This window comes from Piliocolobus tephrosceles, chromosome 19 (genome assembly GCF_002776525.5).
Source record: "Piliocolobus tephrosceles isolate RC106 chromosome 19, ASM277652v3, whole genome shotgun sequence".
Classification (NCBI taxonomy): Eukaryota; Metazoa; Chordata; class Mammalia; order Primates; family Cercopithecidae; genus Piliocolobus; species Piliocolobus tephrosceles.
Genome location: NC_045452.1, coordinates 32334024 through 32354387, shown reverse-complemented (window position 1 = coordinate 32354387; position 20364 = coordinate 32334024). Strand labels below are relative to the sequence as shown.

At 46.2% G+C, this 20364-nt stretch overlaps 1 protein-coding gene across 31 annotated transcripts in view; it reads right to left on the bottom strand.

The window, feature by feature from the left end:
- The window catches only part of PPP6R2 (protein phosphatase 6 regulatory subunit 2), a 77235-nt gene extending 59701 nt beyond the window's left edge, over positions 1 to 17534 (bottom strand). For 10 of the 31 annotated variants that reach the window (XM_023221664.2, XM_023221668.2, XM_023221662.2 and 7 more), the window contains exon 1: positions 12523 to 12656. Coding sequence is in view for 13 of the 31 variants with exons in the window: in XM_023221644.3 (XP_023077412.1) it covers positions 3175 to 3272 (98 nt within the window). In the remaining 18 variants the exon portion in view is untranslated. Of the gene's footprint in view, positions 1 to 2932; positions 3014 to 3174; positions 3324 to 12522; positions 12657 to 17374 lie in introns of those variants that run through there. The other 21 variants (XM_023221653.3, XM_023221652.3, XM_023221655.3 and 18 more) reach the window with 15 other exon arrangements.
- Between the last annotated feature and the right edge of the window lie 2830 nt (positions 17535 to 20364).

Genomic DNA, 20364 nt, shown 5'->3' with positions numbered 1-20364 from the left:
AAAAAAAAAAAAAAAAAGAAAAACTTAAGGCCAGCCGTAGCGGCTCACGCCTGTAACCCCAGCACTTTGGGAGGCTGAGGCAGGTGGATCACCTGAGGTCAGGAGTTTGAGACCAGCCTGGCCAACATGGCAAAACCCCATCTCTACTAAAAATATAAAATTAGCTGGGTGTGGTGGCGGGCACCTGTAATCCCAGCTACTCAGGAGGCTGAGGTAGGAGAATCGCTTGAACCCAGGATGCAGAGGTTGCAATGAGCCGAGATTGTACCATTGCACTCCAGCCTGGGAGACAGAGCAAGACTCCATCTCAAAAAACAAAACAAAACAAAACAAAAAACTTGGCCTGGCATGGTGGCTCAAGCCTGTAATCCTAGCCCTCTGGGGGGCCGAGGCGGGTGGATCACGAGGTCAGGAGATCGGGACCATCCTGGCTAACATGGTGAAACTCCATTTCTACTAAAAATACAAAAAATTAGCCAGGCGTGGTGGTGGGCACCTGTAGCCCCAGCTACTCAGGAGGCTGAGGCAGGAGACTGGCATGAACCCAGGAAGTGGAGCTTGCAGTGAGCCTAGATTGAGCCACTGCACTCCAGCCTGGGAGACAGAGCAAGACTCTGTCTCAAAAAAAAAGCTGGGCGCAGTGGCTCACGCCTGTAATCCCAGCACTTTGGGAGGCCGAGGCAGACAGCTCACCTGAGGTCAGGAGTTCAAGACCAGACTGGTCAACATGGTGAAACCCTGTCTCTACTAAAAATACAAAAATTAGCTGGGCATGTAGCAGGTGCCTGTAATCCCAGCTACTCGGGAGGCTGAGGCAGGAGAATCGCTTGAACCCGGGAGGCAGAGGTTGCAGTGAGTCACTGTGCCATTGCACTCCAGCCTACGGGACAAGAGAAAGACTTTGTCTCAAAAAAGAAAAAAAAAAAAAAAAACTTAATCCCTGGCTGGGTGTGGTGGCTCATGCCTGTAATCCCAGCATTTTAGGAGGCCGAGGTGGGTGGATCACCTGAGTCAGCAGTTTGAGACCACCCTGACCAGCATGGTGAAACTCTGTCTCTACTAAAAATAAAAATCAGCCAGACGTGATGGTGGTGCCCGCCTGTAATCCCAGCTACTCGGGAGGCTGAGGCACAAGAATCACTTGAACCTGGGAGGGAGAGGCTGCTGTGAGTCCAGACTGCACCACTGCTCTCCAGCCTGGGTGACAGAGTGAGATTCTGTCTCCAAAACAAAACAAAACTTAATCCAAGTGTGGCAGTATTGAAAAGTAGGGCCTTTAAGAGGTAATTGGATCGTGAGAGCTCTGCCCTCAAGAATGGATTAATCCATTCGTGAATTAATGAGTTATCATGGGAGTGGAACTGGTGGCTTTATAAAAAGAAGAGGTTAGGTGCAGTAGCTCAGGCCTGTGATCCCAGAACTGTGCAAGGCTAAAGGCAGGAGGCTCACTTGAGGTAAGGAGTTTGAGACCTGCTAGACATGGCAAGACCCTGTCTATATGGAAAACAAAACAAAACAAAATTAACTGAGCATGGTGCTGCGCACCTATAGTCCCAGCTACTCAGGAGGCTGAGCGGGGAGGATCGCTTGAGCCCAGGAGGTTGAAGCCACAGTGAGCCGTGATTGTGCTACACTTCCAGCTTGGGCAACAGAGTGACACCTCATCTCTAAAAAAAAAAAAAAAAAAGGAATAAAGACCTGAGCTAGTACATGAACACACTCAGCTCCCTTGCCACGAGATGCCCATGCCACCCTGGGCCACCACAGTGTCCCCAGTAGCAAGAAGGCCCCCCACCAGATATGCCTCTCAGCCTCGGACTTCTCAGCCTCCATAACTATATGAAAGAAATTTCTGGCCGGGCGCGGTGGCTCAAGCCTGTAATCCCAGCACTTTGGGAGGCCGAGGTGGGTGGATCATGAGGTCAGGAGATCGAGACCATCCTGGCTAACATGGTGAAACCCCGTCTCTACTAAAAACACACAAAAAAATTAGCCAGGCGTGGTGGCGGGCGCCTGTAGTCCCAGCTACTTGGGAGGCTGAGGCAGGAGAATGGCGTGGACCTGGGAGGTGGAGCTTGCAGTGAGCCGAGATCGCACCACTGCACTCCAGCCTGGGCGACAGCAAGACTCTGTCTCAAAAAAAAAAAAAAGAAAGAAATTTCTTTTCTTTATAAATTACCCAGTTTCAGGTATTCTAAACAGCAGAAAACAGGTTAAGACACTGGGCTTCATAAAAAATAGTATTTTCTTCAAAAGGCTACAGGAGTTACGTAACGCACCTGGCATATTTTCAGTGCCCATCAAATCATACTTGAATTTACTAAATGAGTCAAAGAAGGGATGTGATGTCACTAATACGCATGAACTCAAAAGCATTCATCCTTCTCCTTTTTTTTTGAGATGGAGTCTCGCTTAGCCACCCAGGCTGGAGTGCAGTGGTGTGATCTCAGCTCACCACAACCACCATCTCCTGGGTTGAAGCAATTCTCCAGTCTCAGCCTCCCGAGTAGCTTGGATTACAGACACCTGCCATCACGCCAGGCTAATTTTTGTATTTTAGTAGAAACAGGTTTCACTACATTGGGCAGGCTGGTCTTGAACTCCTGATCTCAGGTGATCCGCCCACCTCAGCCTCCCAAAGTGCTGGGATTACAGTCAGAGCCACCGCACCCGACCTCATCCTTCTCCTTTTAAAGTTAATTTTTAACACCCACCCTCTCATTTCCCAGTGGCAGAAAGATAACAGCCCCATATGGCTGCTTGTCTTAAGCACAGCAAGAAAGAAAGAAGCTGAGGAGGCTAAGTTCTATATATTCTCCATCATAAACAAGAAGGCCCAAGGAACTCATAGAAAGCAAAGAGAGAGGGAACAAGACACGCCTGGGGGCCAGGACTTAACGCTACCTGGCGCTCCCTCCTGGCCACCACTTACCAAAAGAGAAGCAATCTCTCTACTATGGTAAGATGCTATTCTCTGGTGTGGAATTCTATATTTGGGAAAACGTGGGCAATCCTAAAAACAAAAATTAAAAACTAAAAAATACAGTCAATTCTTTACCCAAACAGCAGAATAAGACTTCCAAAAGGACTCGTGATGTAAACACATTCTTAATGAGAACAGGACCACCGGAAAAACCAGCACACTTGGGCAAACCAGGGCTGACGGGCACCTACCAACACGTAAACACCAGCATCTTAAGATGTTTGACACGTGGAATGAATTGGAATCCTTCAGTCACATCTTGAGGATTCATGGACTCCTTCGTTTTCATATAATTTCAAAATCAGGCTGGGTGCAGTGGCTCACACCTGTAATCCCAGCACTTTGGGAGGCCAGGACAGATGGATCACATGAGGTCAGAAGTTTGAGACCACCCTGGCCAATCTGGTAAAAGCCCATTTCTACTAAAAACACAAAAATTAGCCAGGTGTGGTGGCACATCCCTGTAATCCCAGCTACTTGGGAGGCTGAGGCAAGAGAATCACTTGAGCCTGGGAGGCAGAGGTTGCAGTGAGCTGAGATTGTGCCACTGCACTCCAGCCTGGGTGACAGAGTGAGACCCTATCTCAAAAAAAAAAAAAAAAAAAAAAAAAAGGCCGGGCGCAGTGGCTCACGTCTGTAATCCCAGCACTTTGGGAGGCTGAGGCGGGCAGATCACGAGGTCAGGAGATCAAGACCATCCTGGCTAACATGGTGAAATTCCATCTCTACTAAAAATACAAAAAATTTGCCGGGCGTGGTGGCAGGCACCTGTAGTACCAGCTAGTCGGGAGGCTGAGGCAGGAGAATGGCGTGAACCCAGGAGGCGGAGCTTGTAGTGAGCCGCGATCGTGCCACCGCACTCCAGCCTGGGTGACAGAGTGAGACTCCATCTCAAGAAAAAAAAAAAAAAGGACTGTATTGTAGCTTTGGATCATTTTGGATTTTCTACATACACAATAGTATCATCAATGAATAATAGTTTCTTCCTTTTTAATTATTTTATCTCCTTATCCTCTTTTTCTGATTTATTGGGCTAAGACTTCCGTCACTATTCTCAAGTGGTAAAAGCACGTGCCCTGTCTTCTTTCCATTTTCACAGGTTTTCAATATACTATCATTTATTTAATGGTTGCTAAAAAAACTGTTGCAACTTTTCCTTACAAGAATAAAGGAAGGTCCACTACTTTCTCTTCACTAATTTGGAAATTGTACACTGTTTCTCTTCTTACAATAATTCCTTAGAACTTGTAAACTGCGCTTATTAAAATCTACAGCTAATCCCTATCCTAGTTTGCTGTGGTTTGGATATGGTTTCTTTGGCCCCACCAGGCCTCATGTTAAACTGTGATGCCCAGTGCTGAGGTGGGGCCTGGTAGGAGGTGTTTAGGGTATCGGGACAGATCTCTTGTGAATAGTTTGGTGCCATTCTTGAGGGAGTAACTGAGTTCTCACTCTTTTATTTTTCTGAGACAGAGTTTCATTCTTGTCACCCAGGCTGAAGTGCAATGGCGTGATCTTGGCTCACTGCAACATCCACCTCCCAGGCTCAAGCGATTCTGCTGCCTTGTCCAGCTAATTTTTATATTTTTAGTAGAGATGGGGTTTCACCATGTTGGCCAGGCTGGTCTCGAACTCCTGACCTCAGGTGATCCACCCACCTCGGCCTCCCAGAGTGCTGCGGTTACAGGCGTGAGCCACTGTGCCCGGCCAGTTATCATTCTTAGTTCCCAAGAGAACTGGTTGTTGAAAGAGTTTGGCACCTTCTCTTTCTCTCTCTTCCTCTTTATCACCACGGGGTCTCTACAAGCTAGCTTCCCTTTGGCTCCCCTTGAACTTCCGCCATGAGCAGAGGCAGTCTGAAACTCTTACCAGAACCAGAACTGTGTCAAATAAACCTCTTTTCCTTATAAATTACCCACCCTCTGGTATTCCTTTATAGCAACACAAATGGACTAAGACACAGCTACTACAAAGACTGGAATGTTTTAACTTCATTTATTCTCCTTCATGACTTACATGTTACTATTTTCATGTATGATGCAATTCTACCTTGATTTTACCCCATAGATATTATTACATTACTAAACAATTAGTGGGGAGTTTTGGAGGGGACAGGGTTTCGGTCTGCCAGCCAGGCTGGAGTACGGTGGTGTGATCACGGCAACGTGAACTTCCAGGACTCACATGATCCTCCCATCTCAGCCTCCTAAGTATCTGGGACCACAGGAATGTGCCACCATGCCAATTTTTTTTTTATTATTGGTAGAGACAAGGTCTCCCTACGTGGTCCAGGCTGGTCTCAAACTCCTGGGCTCAAGTGACCCTCCCAAAGTGCTGGAATTACAGGCAGGAGACACTGCACCCAGCCAATGTTAATTTGAATTTTCTCACATATTTGCTTTGCATTGTTCTTTGAATCTCAGTTCTTCTATTTAGGATCAGTTTTCTGCCTAAAGTCCATTCTATTTTTTATTTTATTTTGAGACAGGGTCTCACTCTGTCACTCAGGCTGGAGTGCAGTGATGTGATCTTAACTTACTACAACCTCCACCTCCAGGCTCAAGTGATCCTCCCACCTCAGCCTCCCAAGTAGCTGGGACTACAGGTGTGCACCACCACTCCTGGCTAACTTTTGTATATTTTTTTTTTGTAGAGACAGGGTTTTACCATGTCACCCAGGCTGGTCTCAAGCTTCTGGATTCGAGCAATCCACCCTTCTTAGCCTCCCAGAGTGCTGGGATTACAGGCCTGAGTCACTGCACCTGGCCCCTGTTCTTGAGAATTATATTTAGTAAAGCACTGTGTTTTACCCTGTTTCTGCTGCTATAACAAAATATCTTAAGACTGGGTAATTTATGACAGAAAATTATCTCTCACAGCTCTGGGAGATGCGAAATCCAAAACCGAGGCAGCAGCAGATTCAGAGTGTGATGAGGACCTAATTTTCATAGATGGTGCCTCCACTGTGTCCTCACATGGCAAAAGGGACTAACAGACTCCCTCAAGCCCTTCTACAAGGCACTAATCCCATTCATGAGAGTGGAGCCCTCACAACCGTATCATCTTCTAGGCCTCACCTTTTTTTTTTTTTTTTTTAATTGATTGGGACAGGGTTTAACTTGCTCAGGCAGGAGTGCAGTGGTGCAATCATGGTTCACTGCAGTCTCAATCTCCTGGGTTCAAGTTATCCTCCTGCCTCAGCCACCCAAGTAGGTGGGTCTACAGGCAGGCCCCACCATGTCCAGCTAATTTTTTTTCTTTAGAGAGATAGAGTTTCACCATGTTGCTCAGGCTGGTAGGCCCCACCTCTTAAGACTATTGATTGCACTGGGGATTAAGTTTCAATATGAATTCTGGAGGGACACAAACATTCAACTACAGCAGATAATTTTTTTTTTTTTTTTGGAGACAGAGTTTTGCTCTTGTTGCCCAGGCTGGAGTGCAATGGCGCCAGTCTCAGCTCAACATAACTTCCACCTCCCAGGTTCAAGCAATTCTCCTGCCTCAGCCCCCCAAGTAGCTGGGATTACAGGCATGCACCACCATGCCCGGCTAATTTTGTATTTTTAGTAGAGATGGGGTTTCTCCATATTGGTCAGGCTGGTCTTGAACTCCCAACCTCAGGTGAGCCACCTGCTTCGGCCTCCGAAAGTGCTGGGATTACAGGCGTGACCCATCACGCCCAGCCTACAGCAGATAATTTTTTTGAAAGATAATTTTTCCTGATATAAAGTTAGAAGTCAGGAATTATTTTACTTTCAGCACAATGAAAATATTACTCCACTGGTTTCTGGTTTCCATTGTGGCACTTAAGAAGTCAGCCATCATTCTTACTGCTGCTCAGATAAAGTTGATCTGTCTTATTAGTTTATTTTAAGATCCCTCTGTCTTTGGTGCTTTATAGTTTTACTCTCCTTTGGCTAGCTATAAATTTTTTTTTTATTTATCCTGCTTACCATTCATTTGTCTTCTCAAATCTGTAGACCTCTTTTGAGACACTCACCCAGGCTAGAGTGCAGTGGTGCAAGCTCAGCTCACTGCAACCTCTGCCTCCCAGGGTCGCGTGATTCTCCTACCTCAGCCTCCCGAGTAGCTGGGATTACAGGCATGCGCCACCATGCCCAGCTAATTTTTGTATTTTTAGTAGAGATGGAGTTTCGCCATGCTGGCCAGGCTGGTCTCGAACTCCTGACCTTGTGATCCTCCTGCCTGGCCTAAATCTGTAGATTTCTTTCACTGATTCTGAGAAATTTTAGTCTTTATCTTTCCTAATAATAAATCTGCCTCGTTCTCTCATTTCTCTTTACAGAACATTAAGTAAACATTCATTAGACACTCCCCCTCGATGTCCCATGTTCTAGTCTATGTATCCCATCATTTTCTCTGTGCTTCATTCTGGGTAATTCCTCCTGATCTGTTTTCTGGTTCAGTGATTTTCACTTCACTGTATATATTTTTTTATTAAACCCCTACACACTGAATTACTATTATTATTGAGAGAGGGTCTCGTTCTGTTACCCAGGCCGGAGTGCACTTGCACATTAATGGCTTGGCCTCCTGGGCTCTAGTGATCCTCTCACTTCAGCCTTTCAAGCAGCTGGGACTACGGATGTGCACCACCACAGCTGGCTAATTTTTAAAATTCTTTGTAGAGACAGGTTTTCACCATGTTTCCCAGGCTGGTCTTGAACTTCTGGGCTCAACTGATCTCCCTGCCTCTACCTCCCAAAGTACTGGGATTACAGGCATGAGCAACCACACCTGGCCTGAATTCGTGATATTGGATATTTTATTCTTTCTTTCTAGACGTTCTATTTGCTCCTTTTTCAAATATTCTAGATCACCTTTTATTGTTTCCAACAAATATTTTTATGTTGTTAAATATTTATTTCTTTAAAAATAGGCCAGGCGCAGTGGCTCACACCTGTAATCACAGCACTTTGGGAGGCTGAGGCAGGCAAATCACGAGGTCACGAGATCGAGACCAACCTGGCTAACACAGTGAAACCCCATCTCTACTAAAAATACACAAAATTAGCTGGGCGTGGTGGCAGGCGCCTGTAGTCCCAGCTACTTGGGAAGCTGAGGCAGGAAGATGGCGTGAACCCGGGAGGCGGAGCTTGCAGTGAGCCAAGATTGTGCCAGTGAACTCCAGCCTGGGCAACAGAGCGACACTCCATCTCAAAAAATAAAAATAAGAAGCACACTCAGCCAGCGTGCTGGATCACACCTGTAATTCCCACACTTTAGGAGGCCAAGGTGGGCAGATGGCTTGAAGCCAGGAATTCGAGACCAGCCTGGGCCACATGGCAAAAACCAATTTTTACAAAAAATACAAAGAATTAGCCAGGTATGGTGGTGTGTGCCTGTAGTCCCAGCCACTTGGAAGGCTGAGACAGAAGGATCACTTGACCCAGGAGGCAGAGGTTGCAGTGAGCCAAGATCACACCACTGTACTCCAACTCCAGCCTAGGTGACAGAGTAAGATCTTCTCATGCACACACAAAAAGCACACTTTTGTAATGGTCTGTTTCTAACAATTCCAATACCTGAAGTCTTTGAGAAAGCGTTTCTACTGGTTTTTCTGTTTTGGTTTTCTGGGGGTTTTTCTGAGACAAGGTTTCACTTTGTCACCCAGGCTGGAGTGCAGCGGTGCAATCACAGCTCACTGCAGCCTCCAACTCATGGACTCAAGCCATCCTCCTGCCTCAGCCTCCCAGTCTGCTGGAATTACAGGCATGAGCCACCACGCCTGAACTGTACTGGTTTAACTCAGGGTGGCTTATTTCCTTGTGTGCTTAGTCATTTTTGTCTGTGTACTATTAATCACTGTCCTTAAAAAATAACTGCGGGCGGATCACCTGAGGTCAGGAGTTCAAGACCAGCCTGGCCAACACAGTGAAATCCCGTCCTTACTAAAAATACAAAAATTAGACAGACACACGCCTATAGTCCCAGCTACTTGGGAGGCTGAAGTAGGAGAATCACTTCCACCCGGGAGGCAGAGGTTGCAGTGAACCGAGATTGTGCCACTGCACTCCAGCCTGGGTTACAAAGCAAGACTCCATCTCAAAAAAAAAAAAAAAAATCTGCAGGGATTCTTTGTATCTTAGGATGCAGGTAACTTCTTCCAGCGAGGTTTTCTGTTTCTGTCAGATGACAAGCTAGAAACACCTTGAATTAAATTCATGCCTGATTTCCCTTAACTACCAGGCAATGTAACCTGGGCTAAAAATCCTCACAAAGGCCAATATATAGCCACAATTCTCAGACACAGGTTTTTTCCCTTTTCATCTTTTTTGTGCTACATTCAGTAAAAAGACAACCAGGCGGGGACAAGGAATGGTGTGAGGCACATGTGTCTGCAGTCTGCCCTCACACCTTGAGGATACAGCCCTTCAGAGTTCCATCAGTGTGGGGAGGGTCTCCTTTAGGCTATTTACCTTGAGAGGAGTCCAGCTTAACCACTGTTCTTTTCAACCTACAAATCCTCTAAAATCAAAGCCCCACTTTGTCTACAGCAGCAAACGCCCTCAGGGCAAAAGCAGACTCCATTCTATGGGGTTTAAAAGTGTTTAAATTAGGCTGGGCGCCGTGGCTCAAGCCTGTAATCCCAGCACTTTGGGAGGCCGAGACGGGCGGATCACGAGGTCAGGAGATCGAGACCATCCTGGCTAACACGGTGAAACCCCGTCTCTACTAAAAAATACAAAAAACTAGCCGGGCGAGGTGGCGGGTGCCTGTGGTCCCAGCTACTCGGGAGGCTGAGGCAGGAGAATGGCGTGAACCCGGGAGGCGGAGCTTGCAGTGAGCTGAGATCCGGCCACTGCACTCCAGCCTGGGTGACAGAGCGAGACTCCGTCTCAAAAAAAAAAAAAAAAAGTGTTTAAATTATCTGTCTACGTTATTTTCAGTCAGATTTTGATCGAAAAGTTCCTTACTTTTTTGTCAGTTCTTTTTTTTTTTTTTTTTAATCTAACAATTGTGGTTGTTTTTCTGGGGTGGGGGAGTAGAAGGTAGTCTAAATAACCTAGCCTAACATTCTCAAAAACATAAAACCTTGCCATTTTTCTTGCAAAATGTATTTGATAACACGATTCTATAATGAAACTTATATGCTCTCGTCACTTTGAGGAATTATTCTACTCTTTACTGGCTTCCATTCATGCTGATGAGACGTCTGTTGTCAACCTAGCTAATGTTCCATTTTAGGTAATCTGTTTTTTGCGCTTTTTTTTTTTTTTTGGTCTTTTTTTTTTTTTCTTCTTCCTTTTTGTGGAGAACGGGGTCTTGTTATATTACCCAGGCAGGTCTCGAACTCCTGGGCTCAAGCTATCCTCCCGCCTCTGCCTCCCTGAGAGCTGGGATTACAGGCCTGAGCCACCGCGCCTGGCTGGGTTTGTTTTTTTCTAAAAATACTGATTGGAACATACTGTGATTCCTAAACCTATGAATTTATGTCTTTTATTAGTTTCTGAAAGTTCAAAGTTATTAATACTTTGAATAATACCTCTCTTCAGCATTCCTGAATTTTTCATCGAGAATTCCAACTACGTATTTACTACCATCACTGATCTCTCAGGGCTGCACTTTGGATAATGTCTTCCACTATGTTTCACTTTAGTAATTCCATCTTCATCTATGTTTAATCTGTTTAATCCATATATTGAATTTTGGTGGGGTTTTTTTTTTTTTTTGAGACCGGGTCTGGCTCTGTCACCCAGGCTGGAAGGCAGTGGCACGATCTTGTCTCGCTGCAACCTCCACCTTTCAGACTCAAGCCATCCATCCGCCCAGCCGAGTTATCTTAATTTTTAATGCATCAAAGTGTTCACAGAAATTGTATTTGGCCAAGCACGGTAACTCACACCTATAATCTCAGCACTTTGGGAGGCCAAGGCAGGAGGATCACTTCAGCCCAGGAGTTCAAGGCCAGTCTGGACAACACAATGAGACCCCATCTCTAAAAAAGTTTTTTTAATTAGCCGTGGTGGGCCGGGTGCGGTGGCTCACGCCTATAATCCCAGCACTTTGGGAGGCTGAGGCGGCTGGATTGCTTGAGGTCAGGAATTCAAGACCAGCCTGACCAATGTGGTGAAATCCCGCCACTACTAAAAACACAAAAATTAGCAGGTCATGGTGGCTGGTGCCTGTAATCCCAGCTGACTTGGGAGGCTGACGCAGGAGAATCACTTGAACCCGGGAGGCGGAAGGTGCAGTGAGTCAAGGTCGTGCCACTGCACTCCAGCATGGGCAACAGAACGAGACTCCATCTCACACACACCAAATATATATATATATAAATTAGCCATGGTGGTGCATTCCTATAGTCCCAGCTACTCAGGAGGCTTAAGTGGGAGGATCCTTTCAGCCTGGGTGTACGTGGCTGTGGTGAGCTACAATCACACCACTGCACTCCAGCCTGGGTGACAAAAAAATATAAAATAAAGAAATTGTATTTATTCTAATTTATCCAGCATCTAACTGAACTGCAATGGAGAAGCCTCGTAAGAGTATCTAATACTGCTGGAAGCAGGGGTCCTTCCCTCCCTTTTTCATTTTCTACATAACTGTGTGGCTTGAATAGCAACCGTGACCATGTATATGCTGTATCTCACGTGTTCCCCACAAATGAGACAGAATACATACCTCATTACATATGTGCAAAACTGTTCCCATTTTGTCAGAATTAAACTTTGGGCTGGGCGCAGTGGCTCATACCTGTAATCCTAGCACTTTGGGAGGCCAAGGAGGGCAGATTGCAAGGTCAGGAGTTTGAGATCACCCTGGGCAATATGGTGAAACTCCATCTCTACTAAAATTACAAAAATTAGCCGGGTGTGGTGGTACGCGCCTGCAGTCCCAGCTACTTGGGAGGCTGAGGGAGAAGAATTGCTTGATCCTGGGAGGCGGAGGTTGCAGTGAGCCGAGATCACAGCACTGCATTCCAGCCCGGGCAACAGAGCGAGACTCCGTCTCAAAAAAAAAAAAAAAAAAAAAAGGAATTAAACTTGGGCTTAGAAAGACCAAGTAACTTGCTCAAAAACACACAGAGCATCTCAAAACCAGACACAGGAGGATCAAAAACCACCAAAAGACAAGAGACCATGAATACACCTTCTATTTTTTTTCTTTTTTTTCAAACAGAGTCTCGCTCTGTCACCTAGGCTAGAGTGCGGTGACACGATCTTGGCTTACTGCAACCTCCACCTACCCGGTTCAAGCGATTCTCCTGCCTCAGTCTCCTGAGTAGGTGGGATGACAGGTACACACCATCACGCCCAGCTAATTTTTGTATTTTTAGTAGAGATGGGGTTTCACCATGTTGGTCAGGCTGGTCTCGGACTCCTGATGTCGTGATCCTCCCGCCTCAGCCTCCTAAAGTGCTGGGATTACAGGTGTGAGCCACCATGCCCAGCCAGCACATCTTCTAAACTACATTTTTTGCTGTGACCCATCTTCGAACTTCCACCTATACAGACCTTTTGTATAAATTACACAATAAAACAGAATCAAATTGAAAAAGAAACTTAGCTTACCTTCTATGGAAATCTCTTGTTCAAATCATGTATTCAGGCAAAATAGAAAAACATTTGTGGTTTTTTTCTTGGAGTATATGCAGCTTTAAGAAAATTTTTTTCATTCAGTGGAAGATTTATAATCTCTTTACCTGAAAAATAAGAGGAAAAATCTTATTTTAAGTTCTTCCTTGGTAAAGTTAACTTATCAAAATGGCAGACAACAGAAAAAGGAGGCAGGGCACTGTGGCTCACACCTAAAATCCCAACACTATGGGAGGCCAAGGCGGCAGATCACTTGAGTCCAAGAGTTCAAGACTAGCTTGGGTGACATGGAAAAACCCCATTTCTACCAAAAAATACAAAAATTAGCCGGGTGTGGTGGTGCATGCCTGTAGTCCCAGCTACTCGGGAGGCTGAGGCAGATCACTTGAGCCTGGGAGGCAGAGGTTGCAGTGAACTGAGATTATGCCACTGCACTCCAGCCTCCATGACCAGAGACTGACTCCATCTCAAAAAAAAAAAATGATAATTACAACATTTAAAAAATAGAGCAATGGAAGAACATTTATCACCTGTCCCTTGAATATAAATGTTGTCTTTGATTTCATAATTCAACTAACAAACATGACACTTAAATGATATATTAAGGTAGATTTTGTTTTTTTTTTTTTTCAGAGATGGGGTCTATGTTGCCCAGCATGGAAAGCAGTAGCTATTCACAGTTCCAGTCCCACTACTAATCAGCATGGTAGTTTCTGATGTGCTCCATTTCCAACCTGAGCTGGTTCACGCCTCCTTAGGCAACCTGACAGTCTTCCTTTTCTGGGAGGTCACCAAACTGATGCCGAACTTAGTGCGGATACCCAGTTCACACAGCACAGTACAGCCTTCAAGTGATCCTCCTGCCTCAGCCTGCTGAGTAGCAGGAATTACAAGCACAAACCACTGTCCCTGGCTATATTATAACTTTAAAATTCCATTTTAATAATTATCCTAGTCCCAGGTGAAGTAGTGTATTTAATAATTTGTGGGATGGGTGGAGTATTATGTTTAACTGGTGTTGTCAGGTATGAAGTCCTTCAGAAAATAAAATTTGTTTTAAAAGGTCTGATTTTTAGCTCTTGAACCCACCATCACTTAAATTTCCAATAATGATTAAAAATACTTTAAAATCAGGATTGCCAATACCCTGACCTTTAAAAAGGATTTCTTAGAAATAGGTCCTACATTTGTGGCTGGGCGCAGTGGCTCACGCCTGTAATCCCGGCATTTTGGGAGGCCGAGGCAGGTGGAACATGAGGTCAGGAGTTCAAGATCAGCCTGGCCAACACAGTAAAACCCTGTCTCTACTAAAAATACAAAAACTAGCTAGGCTAAATGGCAGGCGCCTGTAATCCCAGCTACTCAGGGGGCTGAGGCAGGAGAATCACTTGAACCCAGGAGGCGGAGGTTACAGTGAGCCGAGATCACACCACTGCACTCCAGCCTGGGCAAGAGTGAGACTCCATCTCAAAGAAAAAAAGAAAGAAAGAAAGAAAAGAAAAGAAAAAAGAAAAAAAAGAAATAGGTCCTACATTTAAACTTTTTTCTTTAAAACATGGTGTGGCTGGATGTGGTGGCTCACACCTGTAATCTCAGCACTTTGGGAGGCTGAGGTGAGCGGATCACGACGAGGTCAGGCATTCGAGACCAGCCTGGCCAACACAGTGAAACCCGTTTCTACCAAAAATACAAAAAATTAGCTGGACTTGGTGGCAGGCGCCTGTAATCCTAGCTACTCAGGAGGCTAGGGCAGGAGAATCACTTGAACCCAGGAGGCGGAGGTTGCAGTGAGCCGAGATCGCGCCACTGCACTCCAGCCTAGGCAACAGAGTGAGACTCCTCCATCTCAAAAAAAAAAAAAAAAAAGAAATAGGTCCTACATTCAAACTTTGTTCTTTAAAACATGGTGTGGTTGGACGTGGTGGCTCACGCCTGTAATCCCAGCACTTTGGGAGGCCGAGGCGGGTGGATCACGAGGTCAGGCATACAAGGCCAGCCTGACCAACACAGTGAAACCTCATCTCTGCTAAAAATACAAAAAATTAACTGGGCATGGTGGCAGGCACCTGTAATCCCAGCTACTGGGGAGGCTGAAGCAGGAGAACTGCTTGAACCTAGAAGGCTGCAGTGAGCCGAGATTGCGCCACTGCACTCCAGCTCTGGCGACAGTGCAAGACTCTGTCTCAAAAATCAACAATCAAGACGTGGCGCATAGTTCTGTGCACTGTTAGTATCTGGAAAGCATTTTGAGAGATCAATGGAAAGCTAAACATTCTAAATTTAACATGAATACACTTCTTTTTGATTCAGAACATAAAATCAGATCTTTCTTTTTTTTTTTTTTTGAGACAGAGTCTCGCTCTGTCGCCCAGGCTGGAGTGCAGTGGCCAGATCTCAGCTCACTGCAAGCTCCGCCTCCCGGGTTTACGCCATTCTCCTGCCTCAGCCTCCCGAGTAGCTGCGACTACAGGCGCCGCCACCTCGCCCGCCTAGTTTTTTTTTTTTTTGTATTTTTTTAGTAGAGACGGGGTTTCACCGTGTTAGCCAGGATGGTCTCGATCTCCTGACCTCGTGATCCGCCCGTCTCGGCCTCCCAAAGTGCTGGGATTACAGGTTTGAGCCACCACGCCCGGCCTCAGATCTTTCAAAGTAAAAAAAAAAGTGTCAGCCACTGTTGAAGTTGGGTGGTGAGTACAGAGATGTTAATTATGTTTTCTCTACTTTTGCGTATTTTTACATTTCATATAAAAATCTAACAAAAGGCGGAATGTGGTGGCTCACATCTGTAATCCCACGCTTTGGGAAGCCGAGGCGGGATGATCACTTAAGTGCTAGAGTTTAAAACCAGCTTGGGCAGCACATTCAGACCTTGTCTCTATTTAAAAAACAATTTTCAGTTAGCCGGGTGTGGTGGCGGCACCTGTGGTCCCAGCTACTCAGGAGGCTGAGTGGGAGGATTGCTGAGCCCAGGAGTTCAAGGCTGCAGTGAAAGGCCAGGCGCAGTGGCTCACACCTGTAATCCCAGTACTTTGGGAGGCCAAGGTGGGCGATCACTTGAGGTCAGGAGTTCAAGACCAGCCTGGCCAACTTGGTGAAACCCTGTCTCTACTAAAAATGCAAAAAATTAGCCGGGCGCATGCCTGTAATCCCAGATACTCAGGAAGCTGAGGCAAGAGAACTGCTTGAACCCTGGAGGCAGAGGTAGCAGTGAGCCACTCCAGACTGGAAGACAGAGTAAGACTCTGTCTCAAAAAATAAAATACAAGGCTGCAGTGAGCCACAATCACACTACTGCCCTGCAGCCTGGGCAACAGAGTGAGGCCACCTCTAAAAACAAAAAACAAACATCAAACAAAAAGATACTCAAAGTGGTGCCAGTAGCTCAGTTACCACCTTCTAAAACAGGTAATACTTTTTATACCTAACATTTCATGACAAAAATTACTAAGCTAAATAGCTCAAAATAGGCTTCTCAGCCCACTTTTCTAAAACTTTATACACAGTTTTCAAAATAAGGAAAAGTTTTTATAATGTTGACCTTGGGCCTGTTTATTCTAATCTTGAGTCAATGATTTTGCAGCATGCATCTTCTTAACAAATTCTACTCAGTGTGAGCTGGGGGAAGAATGGCTGTCTGTGTCCCTAAACAGCACCAGCATTAGCCAGGCGTGGCGGTGCACGCCTGCAGTCCCAGCTACTCAGGACTGAGTGGGAGGATCCCTGCAGCCTAGGTGCGCATGGTTGTGGTGAGCTATGACCACACCACTGCACTCCAGCCTGGGTGACAAAGTGAGACCTTGTCTTGTGGGCGGCAAGCCACCCAGGTACCAAGGCAAGAGACCCAGGGCACAAGCTGTTCCAGTACAATAAATATATAGGGCCGGGCGCAGTGGCTCAAGCCTGTAATCCCAGCACTTTGGGAGGCCGAGACGGGTGGATCACGAGGTCAGGAGATCGAGACCATCCTGGCTAACACGGTGAAACCCCGTCTCTACTAAAACAATACAAAAAAAAAAAAACTAGGCGGGCGAGGTGGCGGCACCTGTAGTCCCAGCTACTCGGGAGGCTGAGGCAGGAGAATGGCGTGGACCCGGGAGGCGGAGCTTGCAGTGAGCTGAGATCCGGCCATTGCACTCCAGCCTGGGCGACAGAGCGAGACTCCGTCTCAAAAAAATAAAAAAATAAAATAAAAAAATAAATATATAGAAGAAGAGTTACACCAGAAATAGATTATAGATATGATTATATATGAATATTATTAATCATTAGTTTTTAGCATTACTATTTCAATATCGTAATAATCTTTGTTCTACGATTATAACCTAGGAAAAATCAGGCCATATAAAGATGGGAAATGAAGGGACACGGTGAGAAGTGACCAGAAGACGAGTGTGAGCCTTCTGTTACGCCCAGACGCCACTAGAGGGCTCCTTGGTCTAGCGGTAGCGCCAGGGCCTGGGAAGGCGCCGGTTACTTAGCAGACCGGGAAAGGGAGTCTCCCTTTCCCCCGGGGGGAGTTAGAGAAGACTCTGCTCCACCACCTCTTGTGGAGGGCCTGCCAACAGTCAGGCCCGCCTGCAGTTATCCGCAGGCCTGACCATCTCCCTGCGATGCTGTGCTTCAGTGGTCACACTCCTGGTCCGCTTTCATGTTCCGCCCGGTACACCTGGCTCCGCCTTCTAGATAGCAGTAGCAGAATTAGTGGAAGTACTAAAGTCTCTGAAATGCATAGAAGAAATAATGACGTAAGCTGTTCTCTCTCTCCACCTCGGCTACCAAACAGGGAAGAGCCCCTTGTCCAGTGGACACGTGACTCGTGTGACCTTACCTATCATTAGAGATGGCTCACACTCCTTACACTGCCCCCTTGCCTTGTGTCCAACAAATAACAGCGCAGGCAGGCATTCGGGGCCACCACCGGTCTCCGCGTCTTGGTGGCAGTGGTCTCCCGGGCCCAGCTGTCTCTTCTTCTATCTCTGTTTTGCATCTTTATTTCTATGATCTTATGTCCGCACATGAAGAGAAAAACCCACAGGCCTTGTAGGGCTGGACCCCACATTGTCTCAAAAAATAAAAAAAAAAAAAAGAAATTATATTTATTGTAATTTATCCAGCATTTAATTGGACTGTAATGGGAGAGCCTGGTGAGAGCATCCAATAATACTGGAAGCAAAGGTCGTTCCCTCCCTTTTTCGTCTTCTACTTAACTGTGTGCCTTGAATGGCAACTGTAACAGCGTAGGAGAGATGGGCAGCTCTAGGCCCACTCCTTAACAGATACATCCTAAGCATCCACCCCCCATCCTCTGCTCACTGCTCCCCCGGCAACATCACAGCCTCCTACACTCTCCTATTGCAGGCTATAAGCCTTCTTTCGCCCGTACCCTCCAGCCAAGATTCTGTCTCAGGAGTGGAGACTTCAATCACTTTCTTCTCATCATTCCCTCAGCAGCTCATTCTACAGCCCTTGATTTTTCTAGGGAAACTTCTTTCAAGCCCTATCCCCACCATCTTCACTAAATACACCAAATGCTTTGATGTCTACCCAGGAAAAAGCCACCTCTGCTCTCCTATCCAGGCAACCTCTGCTCTCCCGTCCAGGCATCCCACATCCCAACCAGGAAGTGGGTCAGCATTCTTCTAGGTGCCCATGATGACAGTATTTCTACACAAACTTAAGCTTTCACTAAAAACCTCTGTTTTTTTATACTTTTGCTTCTGGCCAAGATGGACCAACAGACCAGATTTACCTTCCCATCTGCAACAACTAAAAAAAAAAGAAAAGAAAAGAAAAAAAACACAGGGAAGCAAATGGTTTTCAAGACACTCGACACTGGCAATAAATGGTCCCTGAAAACAGGGAGACAAAAATGACAGAAGGGAGCCCCGTAATCGTCCAGCCTCAGCCTGAAAAACCAGGCCACAGCCCAAGGAAGAAGAACCAGGTGGAGGATGGCAGTCTCCTGACTTGACAACTCAAAGCTGGGAGTCCAGGCAGTCCAAGGTAGCTAGAGTTCACAGACAGAACAGCAGAGAGGGCAGAGCTCACAGCAAATGCTGAAGATCTACAGAGGACACCTCCCGCTCCGGTCTCCAGCCAAGCACTGATCAGTGCACGTGTGTAAGGAAGGTATTCAAGCCAGGGAAAGCATCACTCAAGAAGACAAGAGGGGCCGGGTGCGGTGGCTCACACCTGTAATCCCAGCACTTTAGGAGGCCGAGGCGGGTGGATGACCTGAGGTCAGGAGTTCAAGACCAGCCTGAACAACATGGTGAAATCCCATCTCTACTAAAAATATAAAACTTGGCTGGGCGTGGTGGCGGGCACCTGTAATCCCAGCTACTCGGGAGGCTGAGGAAGGAGAATTGCTTGAACCTGGGAGGCGGAGGTTGCAGTGAGCTAAGAGTGCACCACTGCACTGTAGCGTGGGCAACAGAGAGAGACTCCATTTCAAAAAAAAAAAAAGATGAGAGGGAACAATCCTCAGAGAGGGAACAATCCTCAGAGCTCACACAGAGCCGAGGATGCTTCCTCTTCCTGCCAGTCACAGCGGAAAACCTCGTAACTCACAAGGCTTTGGACATAATGCTCAGAAGACGTTTGCCTCAGTGGTGGGGCAAAATTAGCCCCAGACTAAAAATTTCCCAGGTTCCACCTAACAAAGCTGAAATGCAAGACCTATCAGAATCAAACTGTTTGCAAGTAGTTGAACCTCATCCCGAACAAAGGTCAAGAATATTTACAGGAACACAAAAATGCTCCATATCGAACAAGATACAATTCACAGTGTCTGGGTATCTGATCAAAAAGTGCTAGGCATGCAAGGAAGCAGGAAAAGAACAATCACAAACCACAATGAGGAGAAAAACACAAAACCAACCCAGAAACGACACAGATGAGCTAACAGATAATGCTGGTCCAGGGGTTCATGCCTATAATCCCAGCTACTCAGGAGCAAGGTGCGAGAATCACTTGAGGCCTGGAGTTTGAGGCTGCAGTGAGCCAGGATCGCACCACTGCAATCCAGCCTGAGTGACAGAGCAAGCGGAACCTTGTCTCTAAAAAAAACATAATAAATAAAGAATTGATAAGGACATTTAAATAGTTCTTATAAACGTTACCTTATGCCGGGCATGGTGGCTCACGCCTGTAATCAATCCCAGCACTTTGGGAGGCTGAGGCAGGCGGATCGCCTGAGATCGGGAGTTCAAGACCAGCCTGTCCAACATGGAGAAACCCCGTCTCTACTAAAAATATAAAATTAGTCGGGTGTGGTGGCACATGCCTGTAATCCCAGCTACTTGGGAGGCTGAGGCAGGAGAATCGCTTGAACCCGGGAGGCGGAAGTTGCAGTGAGCCGAGATTGCGCCATTACAATCCAGCCTGGGCAATAAAACTCTGTCTCAAAAAAAAAAACAAAATGTACCTCATATGTTCAAAAACCTAGAGGAAAGATTAAGTAGAGACATGGAAGATATACAAAGACCTAAAGAGAATCACAGAAGATGTTTTTTCTTTTTATGCACCACTTTCTAATACCATCACACATAAAACATTCTTAATCCAAAAGAAGGTAGAAAAAGACAGACAGGGAACAAAGAATACACTGTACTTCTCCTGTAAGCCTCTACACGACGACACACTACGTAGGACCTCCACACAATATAACTTTGGTACTTCTTCCTCATCCCCACTCGACTCTGTAACCAAAACGTACCATCTAAACAGGCTGAGTCTCTCTCCCAGCTAACACCTTTGCACACACAGTCCCTCTGACTGGAATGCCCTCTTCCCACTTTCTCTATTTGACAAACTCGT